The 18,661-nt window shown below is 43.5% G+C and overlaps 1 protein-coding gene across 3 annotated transcripts; it reads right to left on the bottom strand.

Moving 5' to 3' along the window:
- Nucleotides 1-6,919: 6,919 nt before the first annotated feature.
- Nucleotides 6,920-9,818, bottom strand: hdhd3 (haloacid dehalogenase-like hydrolase domain containing 3). 3 transcript variants are annotated; one of them, XM_048613722.1, is made up of 2 exons: nucleotides 9,727-9,818; nucleotides 6,920-8,101 (listed from the first exon to the last, which is right to left on the bottom strand). In XM_048613722.1, the coding sequence occupies exon 2, from the start codon at nucleotides 8,054-8,056 to the stop codon at nucleotides 7,340-7,342; it is 717 nt and encodes a 238-aa protein (XP_048469679.1). In that variant the 5' UTR covers nucleotides 8,057-8,101; nucleotides 9,727-9,818; the 3' UTR covers nucleotides 6,920-7,339. The 3 variants fall into 3 exon arrangements, with proteins under 3 accessions (XP_048469679.1, XP_048469680.1, XP_048469678.1); XM_048613723.1 differs by having other exon boundaries at nucleotides 6,920-8,497; nucleotides 9,640-9,813; XM_048613721.1 differs by having other exon boundaries at nucleotides 9,640-9,812.
- Between the last annotated feature and the right edge of the window lie 8,843 nt (nucleotides 9,819-18,661).

Raw genomic sequence — 18,661 nt, forward strand, 5'->3', positions numbered from 1 at the left:
GATTTCTGTTGATACATCCCAGTTCTTTTGTACACTGCTCAGTTTTTAAAAAAGTCACACTGTTTTACCATTTGCTGGTTCCACTGCTGATGGTTTAGAGCCAAACTAACTGCATGTTGAGTGAAAGTTTGCCCCAGATTGCTGATCCTTCACCCCCCAAACAAAAAACACCAAACTCATTTCCAACAAGGAAACACACTCCACCACTGATGCTCAGTAGCAGCATTGTGTACCATCTACAAAATGGACTGCAGAAATTCACCAAGACCCTTTCAACAGTAACCAAAAAAACCAAAAGAACTGAGGTTGTAGACATGCTCACTGAACTGGTGGGTTTGGTTGCAAATTTTTGGCACCCTGCTAGGTAACATCATCAGTCGCCACCGATGAAGCATCGGTGTTCTGTCCCACTTGTTATTTATATGCCTTGGTTTGCTGGGGTGATTGGTATTACTTCTGGTTTTGTTTCTCAGTGGTTCATACACAGGGTCTAATTCAATGTATTTGTTGATGGAGTTCTGGTTGGAATAACCAGGCCTGCAGGAATTCACTGGCATGTCTTTGTTTGGCTTGTGCGATTATCCATGCGTTGTCCCAGTCAAATTTGTGTCCCTCATTGTCCATGTGTAGTGAGACTGTGAGAATTGGTCTTGTGTCTTGGTGGCTAGTTGGTGTTCACGAATCCATATAGTCAATTTTCTTCCGGTTTGACCTATGTAGTGTTTCTCTTGTCCTTGCATGGTCTTTTGTATATTACCTCAGTTTTGCCAGTTTTGGGTATGGAATCCTTTAAGTTTGTCAGTAGCTGTCATAGGGTGGTTGTCAGTTTGTGGGCTACTCTGATACCTAGGGATCTGAGTAGTCTTCTAGTCATCTCTAAAATGTCCTTGATGTATGGTAGGGTGATAAGTGATTCTGGTCATGTTGTGTGTTCTGTTGTGGTCTGTCTCGGAGGTAACAGCGGATTGTGCTTTTCAGGTATCCATTTCTTTTGATTCTATATAAAATCAGGGTGGCACGATGGCTTGGTGGTTAGCACTGCTGCCTCACAGCACCAGGGACCCAGGTTCAATTCCACCTTTGGCGACTGTATGGAGTTTGCACATTCTCCCCATGTCTTCATGGGTTTCCTCCCACAGCCCAAAGATGTGCAGGCTAGGTGGATTGGCTATGCTAAATTGCCCATAGTGTGCAGAGATGTGTCGTTTAGGTGGGTTATAGGGGGATGCTCTGCGGGTTGGTGTGGACTTGTTGGGCCGAAGGGCCTGTTTCCACACTGTAGGGACTCTATAAGTGTTCTTGTTCTGCTTTACATAGTTTCGTGTTGCTGCAATGTGTTGTGGCTCATTTACATAATGTCCTGATGCAGCTCCGTTTGTGGGCGTTGGGTTGTTTGCTAGTGTAATTGAATATTTGTCCGTATGTGTGGTCTTTCTATATATGCTAATCTGGAGTTCCCCGTTGTTCTTGTTGTCTACCATTATGTCTTTTGGTCGGGAATCAAGTTGAACCTGGTTATGAGGATCTGTCTGGGTTTGAGGTGTGAGGGGGAGATTCCATGTCACAGGGCCGTAGATGTTGAGTTTTTTTTTAAATTCATTCATAGGATGAGGGCGTCACTGGCTAGGCAGCATTTATTGCCCAGAGGGCAGTTAAGCGTCAACCACATTGCTGTGGGTCTGGAGTGACATGTAGGCCAGGCCAGGTAAGCATGACAGTTTCCTTCCCTTAAAGGACATTAGTGAACCAGATGGGTTTTTCCGACAATCGACAATGGATTCATGGTCATCATTCGGTTCTCAATTCCAGATATTTATTGAATTCAAATTTCACCATCTGCCATGGCAGGATTCGAACCCAGGTCCGCAGAACGTTATCTGGATCTCTGGATTAACAGTCCAACGATAATACCACTAGGCCATCACCCCCCTAGTCAGGGGGGTTTTGTTGGGCCTCATGAAGGGGAAGGGCTATGGGGCAGGAGGTTGAATCCAGAATGTGTTTTGGGTCCAGTGGTGTGGGTGGAAGCGAAGGTGTGCATTAGGTATGGAATCTGTTAATTAGTTACTTAGGAGTAGTGGATGTAGTTAATCGTCTATAATGTAAGAATGACAGTCTGGTCAGTGGAAAATCCAAACCCTGGTAGTTGAAAGTAACAAAGTAAAGAATTGTTGAGAGTTATTTATTTGTTTATATTTAAAATACTTTTGGAAGAAGAGTTTGCTTTCTCTCCACTTTGCTGCCAGATGTGCTGAATTTCACCAGCAGTTTCTTTTTTGTTTCAGATTTCCAGCATCTGCAGTACTCCATTTTATTTTAGCATTTAACTTACTGCTACATCTCTTCCATGCATACACAACTTGAAGAAGTTCTGCACCTCCTACTGATAGGATTTCTGTTCTTGTTATTCATTGTTACTTCTGTTGTTGCTCCTCGTATTTGCCAAAACTTGCTTTCACAGCCATATCTCATGCCTCAGTGACTGCCTCCAGCTCAGACTCACTCCATGTGTGTTCCAACTGAAGTTTCATCCTTTGTATTTCAAATCCACCCATGATCGCAAATATTTCAGTGATGTACAGTGTTCCTCAAATAGCTGTTTTTGCTGCATCCTGAGATCTACACTCAGTGCCGTGAGCTGCCATATGCATAGTCTCACCCTCTCTCTCCATTAGCACTGCCTCACCCCATCTCAGAGCTGCCCTATTCCCCCAGTTCCACTGAATTCCCCAGCTTATTTGACATTCTCACGAGAAACTTCTTCCTTTCAGGCATTAAGGAAGAGAAGCTTCAACAACTAATGCTCCTTTGGAACATTTCTCTCCTCCCCTCCCTTCTGTCTCCATTCCATCTCCCAACTCCATCTCTTTTAAAAAAAAAAGCAGACCCAGGGGTGGCACGGTAGCACAGTGGTTAACTGCTGCCTGACAGTGCCAGAGATACAGATTCAATTCCAGCCTTGGGTGACTGTCTGTGTGGAGTTTTCACACTCTCCCTGTGTCTATGTGGGATTCTATGATACATTGTTACAGTCAAGGCTAGACAATAACTCAAACAAACAGATGTATTGTGAAACGAATAATAGTGGGCCCTCTTGTGGTGCAGTGATAGTGTTTCTATCCCTGACCGGGAGGCCCAGGTTCAAGTCCCACCTACTCCAGAGGTATGTAGTAACATCTCTGAACAGGTTGATTAGAAAAATAGGTTAATTAAAAATTTAATAAAGCAGACATAGGGCACCTGTGGTGCAGCGGTAGTATCCCTATCTTTGAGCCAGGAGGCCCGGGTTCAAGTCACACCTGTTCCAATGATGTGCAATAACATCTCTGAATAGGTTGATTTGAAAATAGGTTTAAATCAACTAAAAGCAGACCAGGGATGGATCTCCACAACAGTCTGTCCTGTACTGAGACTAGCCTATGTATCCCACAAGTGGTCAGGCTTTGTGAGTTATTACAGGGGTAATAACACATTCAGTCCCCTGCAACTCCTACCGGCCATGAAAAACTTGAAGTGTGGCAGGGGACGCAATGTGCTTCCTCTCAAAGGACACACAGGCCTGTGTTCCGCTCTCTGATGCTGAATGTTCTGTACTCAGCAAAGATTTTAATTTTATCCTCAGCACCTACTTCAGTGAATTTTCAGCATGACATGACGACGAACTCTTCTTCTATCACATTTTACTCCAAGTCTATTTCTTTGGGCAAGAATCCTCCTCCCATCCTGCAGACCCTCACAGACTGCCTGCAATGCGGAAACAGGCCATTTGGCCCATCAAGTCTACACTGACTCTCCAAAGATCTTCCCACACAGACTCACCCCTCTACCCTATCCTTGTGTTTCCCATGGCTAATCCACCTAACCTACACATCCCTGGACGCTATGGGCAATTTAGCATGGCCAATCCACATAACCTGCACATCTTTGGACTGTGGGAGGAAACCGGAGCACCCAGAGGAAACCCACACAGAGGCAGGGAGAGTGTGCAGACTCCACACGCGGTCACCCAAGGCTGGAATTCAACGCAGGTTCCTGGTGTTGTGAGGCAGCAGTGCTGACCGCTGATCCACCGTGCCACCCCCTTCACTGCCTTCAACACCGTCCCTCCATCTGGACCCCTCCCTTTGATCTCTTACCTGCACTTGACCTATTCATTGAGAACTGTTGACCTGACATCAGTGACCTTAATTTCTCTGCTCCCCTCACCCATTCAAACCCATCTCTCTCTGAACTGATTGTACTCCATGCTCTTAAATTTAAAAAAAAAGTGTTGTGAAGAAGGGTCACTGGAGTTGAAATGTTAACTTTGCTTTCTGTCCGCAGATGCTGCCAGACCTGCTGAGTTTCTCCAGCAATTTCTGTTTTTGCTTAAATGTGCATACGGTACATAGGTGGACAGTGAGAGCCTTTTTCCTCAGATGGTGATGGCTAGCACGAGGGGACATAGCTTTAAATTGAGGGGTGATAGATATAGGACAGATGTCAGAGGTAGGTTCTTTACTCAGAGAGTAGTAAGGGCGTGGAATGCCCTGCCTGCAACAGTAGTAGACTCGCCAACTTAAAGGCATTTAAATGGTCATTGGATAAACATATGTAGGTTAGATGGGCTTCAGATTGGTTTCACAGGTTGGCGCAACATCGAGGGCCGAAGGGCCTGTACTGCGCTGTAATGTTCTATGTTCTATGATCTACATGCTGTTTGAGTCACAGCACCTCAGGAAGGATATATTAGCCTTGGAAGAGATGCCTGCAGATTCACCAGAATGATACTGGGCTGAATACGTTCACTGAATAATTCAATCAAGTCTGTCAGGCACAATTTGTCTTCAACAAATTCATGTTGATAATCATGATTTTCAAAAGATGAAAATTAATTTTGTTCCAATTTATGATCTCTACATGTGGACCTGCCACTAACATAATGCTGACTGGTCAGTCGTTACTCAGTTTCTCACTTTCCCCTTTTTTGCAATTGCTCTTTCCTGGGACACATGGAAAAACATGGAAGCCATTTACAGCCTCACCAACTGTGTTCCATCCTGCATCTGTCAATCCAACAAAGAGCATTATTTCACTGGAATCCTGTAGAATCAAGACTGGCTGCAGTTACTCAGTAAGCCACTAGGGACAGACACTAACTCTTCAACAACTTCAAATTTTGTGGCACTTTACAAATGTCCTTTTTTTGAGATATAGCATCTGTAATTTCAGGTGCTGATATTCAGCAAAGCAAGTTAATGTTTGGTTTGTTTTTGTTTGCTCTTATGTTTCTCCCTTGCAATACACAAAGTAAATGTTGTGCAGAACAAGAGATTTTATTTCACTGGCAAGGTTAATATTTGTTGCTCATCCCTTATCACCCTTGAATCGAGAGGCTTGTCCAGCCATTTCAGAGTGTAGTTAAGAGTTGGTCATGTTTCTATGAATTTGGATTCACATATAGTCCAGACCAGGTAAAGAAGGAAGATTTCCTTCCCTAAAGAACATCACTGAACTAGACAGGTTTTATGGTAATCACTGATAGTCTAGGGCATTAGTTAAGATCTCTGGATGAATAAACCAATGACATTACTTGTACAACACCTTCTACTCCTGAAATAAGTATGATTCATTTGATCAATCTCATCCTCCACGTAGGAAATAACCTGTTAAATGAGGGTGAATGTTTCAAAACTACAACCCTACCATTGCCTCCATGTGCTAAAACAAAGCATGATGAGCAGTTTCTTTAATAAGCTGCAATGTTACAGCCATTTAAAATAAAGTCCTCAGTGTAGTCACTTTCTGAATCACCATAGTATTTAAAGTCAGTCACCTTTCCCAGACACTTGACATTGAGATAAAGACTTTCAGGACAGCATTGGATTTAATAAAAGCTTTTCTTGTATTTAGTCACAGCAAGGGGCAATAAGCAACAATGTTGTGTAATGAGCTTGTCCCAATTTCTCTCAGTCAGATTTCACAGCCGCAATATCAACTTACATTTATTCAAAACATTTAGTGAAACATTCCAAGCTGCTTCACAGGAGCCTTACCAGATGAAATTGGGAGGAAGCAGTATTCTCAGAAAGTCATAGAACTGGAAAAGTTTGGAGAGACATTTGAAAATAAGACATTTTAAATTAAGATATGGGTGTACATGAACCGTTCAACATGAGAGGGCGAACAAGACTTTGCATGTGTTACGATACAGGTAGCAGAATTCCTGATCAGCAGAAATTTACAGAGACTGGAGGCTGGGAGACTGGCCAGCTGAAACTTAGAATAATTTCAGTGGAGGTAATGAAGGCATGGGTTTCATGTACAGAGGAGCTGAGGCAGGGGTGAAGACAGGGCTATTTGGAGATGAGAGTGCATGGGGTCAAAAACTCAGTTCTGGAGCTTACAAACATTCAAATAGAGACAACACCAGCGAGATGGAATTCTTTCAAGACAATTAGCAGTATTTCATTCTGACTTCAGTTGTTTTGTGACCCAGTCAGCTCACTGGTGGATCTTCCTTCTTCTACACCGTACACTCACTCTCAGCTCTGCCAAACTCATTGGCCAGGCCTCCCCCTCACTGTGTATTCCCAGTGCTATCACGACATATACTGTTGACAGGACAGCATTTCCAGCATCCACAGTTCTTCCTCATTCTCCCCATTCATTTCCACATTAGCATACATGCCATTTGATTTGAAACAGATATCTCCCACTTGTGTCACTTCATCCTACTGAGGTGCACAGTAAAAGACCCGAATCTGAACAGAACACTAAACAAAAAAAAAAACAACTGTGGATGCTGGAAATCAGAAGTTGCTGGAAAAATTCAGTTCTGAAAGAGAGTCACTGGACTTGAAACATTAACTCTGCTTTCTCTCCATAGATTTCCAGCAATTTTCTGTTGTTCTCCAAGATGAAACACAGGACAAACTGATCAAAACATGAAGAAAAACTTTATTTCAGAATCCTGAATAAAATATTCTCACGTCACCACAGTGAAACATTAATTATTGAGCTCCTCTTTGAAAATAACTTATAATATATAAGATGCATCTGGAAAATGCTAGACTTTACCACAGAGTATATCATTTGCACAGCACTTCAGAACTTCTGTGAGCAGGTCTTCACAGAGACGGCATGTAGTGGGGATGCAGACAGAATCCCTCATATGATATATCACAGTCATTTGTACAAATTCATTAGCCCACAACTGCTAGCTCTTCCAGAAGAGAGTGTAAAACCAAACACCATGATAGCTATTAGAATTCTTACTATCTCTCAGTGAAAACATTCCCTTTCCTGTGGTACATTTAACAATGTCATGATGATTTTGGGCACACATACAGCAAGGCAGTTATTTCAAGAGGCCACTCAGCTGCTGCAGAGAGTGGAGAATGTGAGCTTTGGGCACTAGCCCTTCTGCCCCAGCAGGTTGTTCTTCCTCTCTGCAAAGCAGGTAACTCCCCATTCCCACAGCCCTGGCTGCCAGATAATCCTTCTGCACATCATCACCTATGTGTGTGGCCTGTTTGGGCTGTACCTGGGCAAGGCCCAGGGCCTTAATAAAGATACGAGGGTCCGGCTTGCCTATTCCAACATCCTCTGACGTGAGCACAAACTGGAAATGCTGCCGCAGGTCGCAGTTGGTTAAAATCTGCTCCAGGCGGTGGTCAAAGTTGGAAATAACTGCCATGTGAATGCCCAGCCTGTCACAGTGAATCAAGGTGTCCTTCACATCATTAAAAACCTCCCAGTTCTTAGCGCTGCTGAACCCACGATAGAGGTTCTCTGCCAGTGGAGTCAGCACCCGTTCGTCACTCACCCCACAAAACCGAAAGGTCTGTTTGACTGTTTCCACCCACCACTTCTGGGAGCTCACACCCTGGCCTACACCGTAGTTAGGGAATAGCTTGTCCTGCATTCGGAGGGCCGCCAGGAACGATCTGTCGAGTGCCTCAGCCTCCACCCGAATGCCGTGCAGCTTGGCCTCTGAGGAATATTGCTCACCGACTGTGTGACGCACTCGGAGCAGAGTGTCCTTTACGTCCCAGGTCAGCAACCGAGGCCTCATCCTCAGTCACTCTTACTTTAACCAATAAAAGATCGTGGCTGCATGCTGAACAAAGAAAGAAGAACTCTCAATTACATATTGTCCTGAGATTGTGAAAGACATCTCACAGTGCTTTACAGTCAGTAAAGTTCTTTTGAAATGTAGTCATTCTTGTAATGTGGAAAATATATGGCCAATTTGTACACAGCAAAATCCTACAACCAGTAAACATGAGAATGACCAGGCTCAGGATTTTGAAGTCTGTGTGTAAAGAATGGTTTGGTCATTCACTACACTCTCGGATGCCCACAACTTTCTTGAGTTATGAATCACAATTTATCATCAGATATTCAAACAGCATAGCATTCTGCACAGTGGATCTGTTGAACGAGTAGGCCAATAAGACCTTGACTCTTCAACCCAATCGTCAAATTGAAGAATCCATTCTGAGACATGCAGAATCTAAACCAGGAAGTATAAAAAAAAATGATTATTTGTAAAATTTTGTACAGAAAGCAAAATAAAGAGATGGAATTAAGAGGGTGAAAGTCTTAATGAAAGTTTAAAATATGCTTCAAAGTTAAATGGAGATTTCAGAGAAATTGTTTGGTAGTAACTCACTTTTTACACATTTTACAAAAAAAGCACAGACCTGAATGTACCAGCCATAACATTTTTGCATATTCAGTGAACAACTTCATACACTTACATATGTTTCCGTGGTGAATCTTTGGATACTGTTTGGGTATAGTAACTTTATGAGGGGACATGGCAACTCAAGAAGTCAGTCACTGGAAGTTGCTAACTGATTTATTCTTTAACAGTTATATGTGAGCACTAATAGTCTCACTGTTATTTAAATACTGTAAAAATCTGGGCCATTTTTCCTGTAATCTTAGAGGAGTGATAAACGTTGGCCAGGACACCAGACAGCTCTCTTGCTATTGCTTGAAATAGAAACAAAAACAGAAATTGCTGGTAAACACAGCAGGTCTGGCAGCATCTTTACAGACGAAGCAGGGTTACTGTTTGGGTCCAGTGATGCTTCTTCAGAATTCTTAAAATGGAACCTTAGGGTCTTTTACATCTGCCTGAGAAGGTGGATAGGGACTTAAATGAAGCTGCTGAAAGATGGCAGCGTGGCACTCCAGCAGTACTGTACTGGAAGTATCACCATAGATATTGTGTTTAATAACCTAGGTTGGAGTTGAAATTCATAACCTTCTGACTGAGGAGGTATAACTGCTAAGTGTTAATGGCAAAACAGGGGATGGGAGTCTGACATATTTAATATAGCTTTAGAACATAGAATTTCCAATTAGCCACCCATTTCTAACAGACTGCACACAACCTCTTGACTGGTGATAAAGGCTGAGAGGAAGCACCCCGAAGTTAAAGCTGTGCACATTCAAGGGGCTGAACAGAGGCAAGCCGCAATTATTTTCTAGAAAACCTGTTCAAAGATGCTATGACACACCCCTGGAGCAAGTGGAACTTGTATCTGGGCCTCCTGGCGCAAAGGTAGGGACACTACCACTGCACCACAAGAGCAGTGTGAGGTGGCAGCATCTCAGCACAAAATGCACACACCGTTCACCACTTACCCCGGCAGACACGACATACTGTGGTTCAATTCCAACTCCGTCCGCACTCAGCAACAACTCTGCCGCCAACGCCAGATGTGCACTCACCCGGAGTCCTGAGGTACGGCAACTTCCGGTTTGTCCCCCAGTTCCGACCCGGAAACCGTTCCCCCGGAAACCTGTTCTTGCCGCCTACTGTTCCACTGAGCATCCCCTTTTGTAGACAGATGGAAGCTGTTACTGTTTTTTGAGAAAAGAGAGTTTATAAAAGGGAGGTGGGGTCGAATTTAGCTGATGTTTCTGCTTGATGAAAGTCTGAGGGATTCCAATCCGTACTCATCAGGGAGATGCCAACTTGTAAACCAGTTCTGCTTCATTGTCTAGAGACAAAAAAAATACTGCAGATGCTGGAGTCCAAGGTAGACAAACAGGAGGCTGCCTGCTGTGTTCTTCCAGCCTCCTGTTTGTCTGCTCCATTGTCAGTCTCAAAGAAATGTTCGAAGTACAAATGAAAGATTGAAAGAACAAAACAATTTTATTTTAATATCGCCGTGGTTGTTTTTCTCCAGAGGGCACACAGCATCGCCCTCGAGATTGACTTTGATTTCATGGAAACTCCAGTCTTGGCAATTCTACCTGGATCTTTTTGTCTCAGATTTCCAGCAGCCACAATATTTTGCTTTAGTTGCCTAGCTCTTGGCTTGCAGATCACCCAAGGAGCAAATTCCAGCCAGACAGAGCTGCCAACACGCTATAGGATAGCCCTGGAGTCTTTAGAAATTCATCTCCTAGATATTATTGTGTGCAAACTAACTGGACTGCAGCAATTCAAGAAGACAGCATAGTACGACCTGTTCCAGAGCAACAAGGGATGGACAATAAAAAGAAGTTCAGCCAGCAACACCAACGTTCCAAAAATGAATAAAATAATCCTGGAAGAAAACTGTATTTGAACAATTCCCGGAATCGGTAATATAAGTATTGGAAATTAGAAAACATTTTTTTATTTCCTTAGGGGATGTGAACTTCATTGACTCTGGCAAAATAAATGTTGTTTTCCTCTTGTATTGGCATTGTCATTTAGATGATGGTGGTGAACCACCTTCTTTACAGTTTCAGTCCGTATGAGTAGGTACACCCGTTTGTCAGGGAGGGAATTCCAGGAGTTTGCCCCAGCAACAGAGGTGGTGATATGGTTGCAAATCTGGATTTTGTATAACTTGGAGGAAAATGTTCAGATGGCAATGTTCCCTTTTATGCAGGAGAGGCTGTGGGTTTGGAAGGTGCTGTTGAAGTAGCCCTGTCGAGTTCATGCCATCTGTCCTGAAGCTGGCACATAATGCTGTGCCCTCTGTGCCAATAGTGGTGGTAGTGAAAACAAAAAAAAATGCTGGAAAATAGAGTGGGTCAGGAAGAATCAATGGAGAGAAAGTAAACTAACGCTGAGTCTAGTTGACCCTTCATCAGATCTGACATGAAGTGTAGAGGGGGCAGCATTTCTGTAATGGTGGGCTGGGGGAGAAAGGATGTTGATAGTGCAGATTAAGTGACTGGAATGTGAGAATGGCAGAACAAGGGTGTGTCTAACTGCCAGCCTGGAAAGTACAGGTGGTCCCACTGGAGTGAGGGTAGAAGAGGGAAGACATGTAACATTCTCTGTCACCAAGTAAAGCTAAAAGAAGAAAGGAATAGGAGTGGGTTCACAATCTGAAGGTTTTGAACTCAACATTAAGTCTAGAAGGTTGTAAAGTACCTAATCTGAAGATGTTATTCCTCCAGTTTGCACTGTGATTTGCTGGAGCATTGCAGCACGTCTAGGACAGACAAGTGGGCAAGCGAGCAGGATGCTGTGTTAAAATGACAGGCTACAGGAAGGTCGGGGTCGTGCTTGCACATGAACTAGAGGTGTTCTGCAAATCGGTCACCCAGTCTGCGTTTGGTTTCTCCAACGTAGAGTAGACCACATTGGGTGCAGCGAATGCAATAGCCCAGATTGGAGGAGGTACACGTGAAATGCCGCTTCACCTGGAAAGACTGTTTAGGCCCTTAGACGGTGAGCAGGGAGGATGTGAAGGGGCAGGTGATGCACCTTCTGTTGTTACCTGGGAAGGTGCCGTCTGTCTACACCTGGCTACTCCTCAGGGTAGTGTCCTCGACCCAACCATCTTCAGCCGCTTAATCAATGACCTTCCCCCCATCATAAGGTCAGAAGTGGGGATGTTCGCCAATGATTGCACAATGTTCAGCACCATTCGTGACTCCTCATATAGAGAAGCAGTCCATGTTCACATGCAACAAGATCTGGACAATATCCAAGCTTGGGCTGAAATGTGGCAAGTGACATTCATGCCACACAAATGCCAGGCTATGACCATCACCAATAAGAGACAATCTAACCATCGCCCCTTGACATTCAATGGTGTTACCATCACTGAATCTCCCACTATCAACATCCTGGGGGTTACCATTGACCAGAAGCTCAACTGGACTCACCACATTAACGGAGTGGCTGCAGGCCAGAAGCTGGGAATACCGCGGCGAGTAACTCACCTCCTGACTCCTCAAATCCTGTCCACCATCTACACGGCACAAGTCAGGACTGTGATGGAATACTCCCCACTTATCTGGATGAGTGCAGCCCCAACAACACTCAAGAAGCTTGACACCATCCAGGACAAAGCAGCCCGCTTGATTGGCCACAAGCATTCACTCCCTCCACCACTGATACTCAGTAGCAGCACTATGTACTATCCACAAGATGCACTGCAGAAATTCACCAAAGATCCTCAGACAGCACCTTCCAAACCCACAACCACTTCCATCTAGAAGGACAAGGGCAGCAGATATATGGGAACACCACTGCCTCCAAGTTCCCCTCCAAGTCACTCACCATCCTGACTTGGAAATATAGCGCCATTCCCTCACTGTCGTTGGGGCAAAATCCTGGAATTCCCTCCCTAATGGCATTGTGGGTCAATCCACAGCAGGAGGACTGCAGCGGTTCAAGAAGGCAGCTCACCATCACCTTCTCAAGGGTAACTAGGGTTGGGCAAGAAATGCTGGCCTAGCCAGCGATGCCCATGTCCCATAAAATGAATAGAAAATAAAAGGGGGTGTGGTGTTGGTGGTCGAGGAATGGACTATGGTGTCCCAGAGAGAATGGTCCCTGCTAAATGCAGACAGGGGAGTGAAGGAAAGATGTGTTTGGTGGTGGTGTTATGTTGGAGATATCTGAAGTGGCAGAGGATGATCCTTTGAATGCGGAGGCTGATGGGATGAAAAAGGGGGACAAGGGGAACCCGATCACGCCGTTGTGAGTGATGGGAAGGGAAGGGCAGAAGCATGGGTGATAGGTCGGATGCATTTGAGGGTCCTGTCAAGCACAGTGGGTGGGAAACCACGGTTATGGCAGAAGGAAGCCATTTCAACAACACTATTTTAGAAGGTGGCATCATCTGAACAGATATGATGTAGGCAAAGGAACTGGGAGAATAGGTTGGAGTTCTTGCAGGACGTGGGTTGTGACGAGCTGTAATGAGGGTAGCTATGGGAGTCAGTGGCTTTGTAGTGGATGGCAGTGGACAGTTTATTCCCCGAAATAGAGACAGAGAGGTCAAGAAAAGGAAATAAAATGTCAGAAATGGACCATGTGAAAGTTATAAAGATGTGGAAATTGGAGACAAAATGGACAAATTTTTTGAGGTCCACACAGTAGCATAAGGCAGTGCTGAAACAGTCATCGATGAACGAAGAAAACAATTGTGGGAGGGGGGCCAGTGCAAGCCTGGAATAAAGATTGTTCCACATACCCCATAAAGAGGCAGGCATAACTGGGACCCACGCCAGTGCCCATAGTCACTCCTTTGACTTGGAAAAAGTGAGATGAATTAAGGGAGAAATTGTTCAGTGAGAGAACAAGTTCAGCCAGGCAGAGAGAGCGGTGGTGGATGGGGACTGTTCAGGCCTCTAGTCAAGGAAGAAGCCAAGAGCTCTCAGACCATCTTGGTAGGGACTGGAAGTATAGAGAGATTGGACATCCATGGTGAAGAGGAGGCACTTGGGGCCAGGAAACTGGAAATCGTCAATATGGCAGAGGGCATCAGAGGAATCATGGATGTAGGTGGGCAGGGTCTAGACAAGGGGAGAGAGGATGGAGTCAAGGTAGGAGGAAATGAGTTAGAGTGGGCAGGAACAGGCTAGCATGATAAGCTTACCAGGGCAGTCTAGTTTGTGGATTTTAGGAAGGAGGTAGAAGCAGGCTGTTGGAATTGGAGGCAGTGACGAGGGAACATCTCCGGAGGTAATGAGGTCAGTGACAGTCCTGGCAACAATGGCTTGATGTTTGGATGTGGGGTCATGGGAGGAAGTGTCTGAGAATTAGCATGGAGCCTCCATGAGGTAAAGATCAGTGCACCAGACTACAACAGCGCCACCTTTGTCAGCTGGTTTGTTAACAAAGTTAGGATTAGACCTGAGAGAGCAAAGTGCGGCAATTTCAGAAGGGGAGTTAGAGTGGATGAGAGGAGCAGAGAAATTGAGACGGTCGATGTCATGCCAACATTCAATGAAGAGATTGAGGGCATGTAAGAAGCCAGAGGAAGGGGTCCAAGCGGAGGATGAATACTGGAGGCAGGGTGAAGAGATCAGTGGGGCAGCAGGGGGAAGGAGTTCTGCCTGAAGAAGTGAGTGTGGAGACAGAGGTGGTGGACGAAGAGTTCAACATCATGATGAGCACGAAATTCACTCAGGTGGGTGCGTAAAGGTATGAAGCTGAATCCTTTGCTGAGGACAATCCGTTCAGCCTCAGAGAGAGAGGGGAAGGTCAGGAGGTATGGTAAAAACACGGCTGGGTTGGGGGAGTGACCACTGGGGGCACAGAAGGGGACGGCATCTGAGGGCTGGGAAGGAGAATGTTACCTGCCACTTCCCCAGCTTTCAGATGTTGCTATACGCGGGCAGGGACTGCTTCAATATCTGAGGAGTTGCAAATTATACTCAATATACTTACATCTGAACTTATGATGGACGGAAGTTAATAATAAAACAGATATGTAAAGCAAGTGACCTATGCAGTGAAGAAATTAAAATCCTAATTAAATTAAAAGGAACTAATGAAAATAAAATACATTATGGGGACGTTTGAATAACCAGGAAACTGGTGAGACCATAGGAACAGAATTAGGCCATTCAGTCTGCTCCACCATTCGATGAGATCACGGCTGATCTGATAATGCTGAAGTCCACTTTCCCGTATGTTCCCCATAATTCTCGATTCCCTCACTGATTAAAAATCTGTCTATCTCAGCCTTGAGTATATTTAAGTACCCAGCCTCGACAGCCCACCGAGGTAAAGAATTCCAAAGTTCATCATCCTCTGAGAGAAGAAATTCCGCCTCATCCCTTTTAGATGGGTGAGCCCTTACTCTGAAATTATACCCTGGGTCCTAAGAGGAAACAGCCTCTCAGCATCCACCCTGTCCAGTACCCTAAAAATCCTAACTGTTTCAATAATGTTGCCTTGCATTCTTCTAGATACCAATGAGTACAAACCCAACCTGCTCAACCTCTCCTCATAAGAAAATCCCTCTGTTCCTGGTTTCAAACAAGTGAACCTTCTCTGGATTGCCTCCAGTGCTTAATATCTTTCCAATATCTTACCTTAAAGGGCCCAAAACTGTCACAGTATTCCTCACATAAAGAGTCATTTAGACTTGAAATGTTAGCTTGCTCTCTCTCCATGGATGCTGCCTGACCTGCTGTGATCTCCAGCATTTTTTGTTTTCAGTACAGATTCCAGCATCTGCTGTAATTTGCTCCTACAGTATTCCTGATGTGGTCTAACTAGTACCTCGTATAGTTTTAGCAAGACCATCCTATTTTTATACTCTATTCCCTTTGAAATAAAGAACAACATTCCATTTGCCTTCCCTATTACCTTATGATCTTGTATCCTAGCTTTTTGAGATTCATACATGAGGACCCCCAAATCCCACCATGTCACCACTTTCTGCAGTCTTTCTCCATTTAAGTGACATTCAGTTCCTCTATTCTTCCTGCCGAAGCGAATAGTGTAAAGAAGCACTGAGAACATGGGAGGCCTTACTACTGGGAAATGGCCAAACATCTGTAAGATGAAAAAAAAACAGTGAACTTCAAGCATTCATAGAGAGTTTTAAACAGTGAAAATATTCAGAAAATTGTTTTTGTTAATACAATGGTCAATGAAAACATTTCTCTCTCTCTCTGTCATAGAGTCTGACTGTAGATGTTAATAAAGCAGCACACACATAGACATTGGTCAGCTATCTGAAGACACAAAAGGATTGAGTTTATCATCAATTCCCTTCAAAGACTGAGACAAACAATAAAATATATTGGTGCAAGTACATTTTTCATTAAATCCTATTTGCTTTAATATCCAAAAGGGTTTTTAAGGTGGATATAAACAATATATAAAAATTTAAAGTAGAATACTCAAAACTATCTTTGACTATTTAGCTACCATTCAGCTGAAGAAAACACAGTATTGAATACTTACTTTACTTAGAGTAGTTAATATCTGTATAAGTGGTGATTGTCTTTGAGTGTCGTGCATTCTAGGTTACGTATTCATTCCTATAATGTAATCCAGAGGTTTTCTTTCTTGCAATAAGTATTCATAAGCAATTATTAGCAGTCTCACATGCCTAAATCCAGACAATAATTCATTAATTAGGATCCTAAATTCCATTATTAGTAATGAAAAATTAAGCTGTTTCTGCCATGATGTATGTGTAGGTATATTAATCCCAGAGATAACTTTGCTGATTTGAAAACTCAGGGGAAGAGAACATTTCCTTCCATGAGGCAGTCTATAGCTGGTAAAGCTGACCAAGTTCCTTTAATGATTCAAAATTTCTGTTCTTTGGGGGTTTTTAGCCGACAGTAGGTTTGACTGGGTAGGTCTATATTGCTGGGGTGTGAAGATAGCAGAACAATTAACAGATGAAGATAAGTGGGCCAAAGAGACAGTCCTGAGGAAATCCCACAATGATGTCCTCAGACTAAGATGATTGACCTCCAACAGCTACAACCATCATCTTTTGTGCCAGGTATGACTCCAACCAGTGGAAAGTTTCCCCCTGATTTCAGCTTCATCAGGGTTTCTTGATGACAAATGCTTTTATATCAAGGACAGTCACTGTCACCTCACCCCTGGAATTCTGTTCATATGTCCATGGCCTGGAGCTGCGTGATCCTGGTGGACCCCTTACTGAACGTGGCTGAGTTACTGCTACTTGGTGACAATGTCAACACCACCTCCGTCACTTTGCTGAGTGGACTGTTGTTCAAATTGGATTTGACCTGTTTTCCAAATTGTTGGGCACATGCCAATATTGTGGAATACGTGGACTACTGGAACACTTTAGCTAAGGGGAATAGCTAGTTCTGGAGCCTGTCATTAATATCGAATAATTAGAAACTTGCAACGTTTATAAAATGAAGATGGTGGAAGGAAGGTCACAGTTAATCCCTTTACAATGACACAATCAGACACGTGTTCACATATTTACACACTTACTCTCCTTAGATATGTAAGGAGGCGTGCTTGAGATCTAAAAGACAAATAATAAAGTGCAGCAGAGCCAGTAAAGGGTGCCTTGTCTGAACAATATAAATAAAGAGGGCAGCAAAAAGTAGAGGACTGGGGCAGGAGTAGACCATTTAGCCTTTTGAGCCTCTTCCAATCAATATGATCATGACTGAGCTGGTAGAGATATCAGCTCCACTTCCCTGTATGCCTCCCTATAACCTTTGACTCCCTTGTCTATCAAAAATCTAAGTTAGCCTTGAATAAATTTACACATTCAAAAATAAAGTATTCTTTATCTTTATTCTTATAAGTAGCAGACGGCCAGGAGTTGCTTTTTTTAATGTGTCCAAGGTCACTGGTTTGAATTGTGAATGAATTTAAATTTTGCAGAAAAGTTACAACACCTCAGTATACTTCAACATGTTACCCAGAGTGTGTGCTTTCCCCACCTTCAATTCTGTAAACAGTGACTTACTAATGTAGGACAATACTGAACTGATTGACAACCCAGTATGGAATTTGAGTTGCCAGGGAACGGTCACAGGGAAATCTGGGGATTCTGATTGGCAAATTCATTTCAGGAAGGTGGGTCAAATGTCAAATTTACTGAAGGAACAGGACACAAGTTGCTGACTAACTTCAAACCTGTCTCCTCCATACCAATTCCCTTTTAGATTTGCCTCAGAGTGAGCCCTAATATGACGGTGTTACAAGGAAAGATCAATGAGAATGTTTGGGAAAGATGGAAATTTTTCAATACACTAATTTACATGAAGCAGAAGTACAAACATAAATACAATTCTTAAAATGCTTTTGTTTAATTATATCACCACTGAATAAGAAATACATTTGTCATTAAATAACTGAGACCAAGCAATTGTACTGTACCAGAAATTAAAAGTTTCTAAAGTTTTTATGAATGGTGACATTGTCCTTTAAATTGCTGGCACTGTCCTATAGTGTGGATGTGATCCAATATAGAATTTGTGCCTGTGAGAATCAGTTCAATCATTGAGGAATGTTTATGGTGGGTGAATGATGCGAGTGCTTACTAAAAGGTGGTACACAATACTACTTGTTTATGTTTCAAATGGAAGAGTGCAAAATGGTGACAATTACCCTGGGCATCACAAGACAGCACATTCCCTTTCTCTTCTTGTAAGTGGAATTTAGAGTTCAGTGCTCCTCCTGCCACCCTCACCTCCATCTCTACAACGTATCTGTTCCATAACAGTTTGGCATTGTCCACCCATTATGTCTTCCACCTGCATGCCTTCTACTTCAATAAAGACTCCCAACCATCCTCCAGGGACCCCTTCTCCTGCCTCCAACATTGATCAGCAATTTGAGGCAAACTTTCACTCAACATGCAGTTAATTTGGCTCTAAGCCATCAGCAGTGGAACCAGCAAATGGTAAAACAGTGTGACTTTTTAAAAAACTGAGCAGTGTACAAAAGAACTGGGATGTA

Source organism: Rhincodon typus, chromosome 28 (genome assembly GCF_021869965.1).
Source record: "Rhincodon typus isolate 14 chromosome 28, sRhiTyp1.1, whole genome shotgun sequence".
In the NCBI taxonomy this organism is placed as follows: domain Eukaryota; kingdom Metazoa; phylum Chordata; class Chondrichthyes; order Orectolobiformes; family Rhincodontidae; genus Rhincodon; species Rhincodon typus.

Excerpts from the sequence above, each read along its gene's own strand:
- hdhd3 (XM_048613722.1), bottom strand. The coding sequence starts at position 8,056 with ATGAGGCCTCGGTTGCTGACCTGGGACGTAAAGGACACTCTGCTCCGA.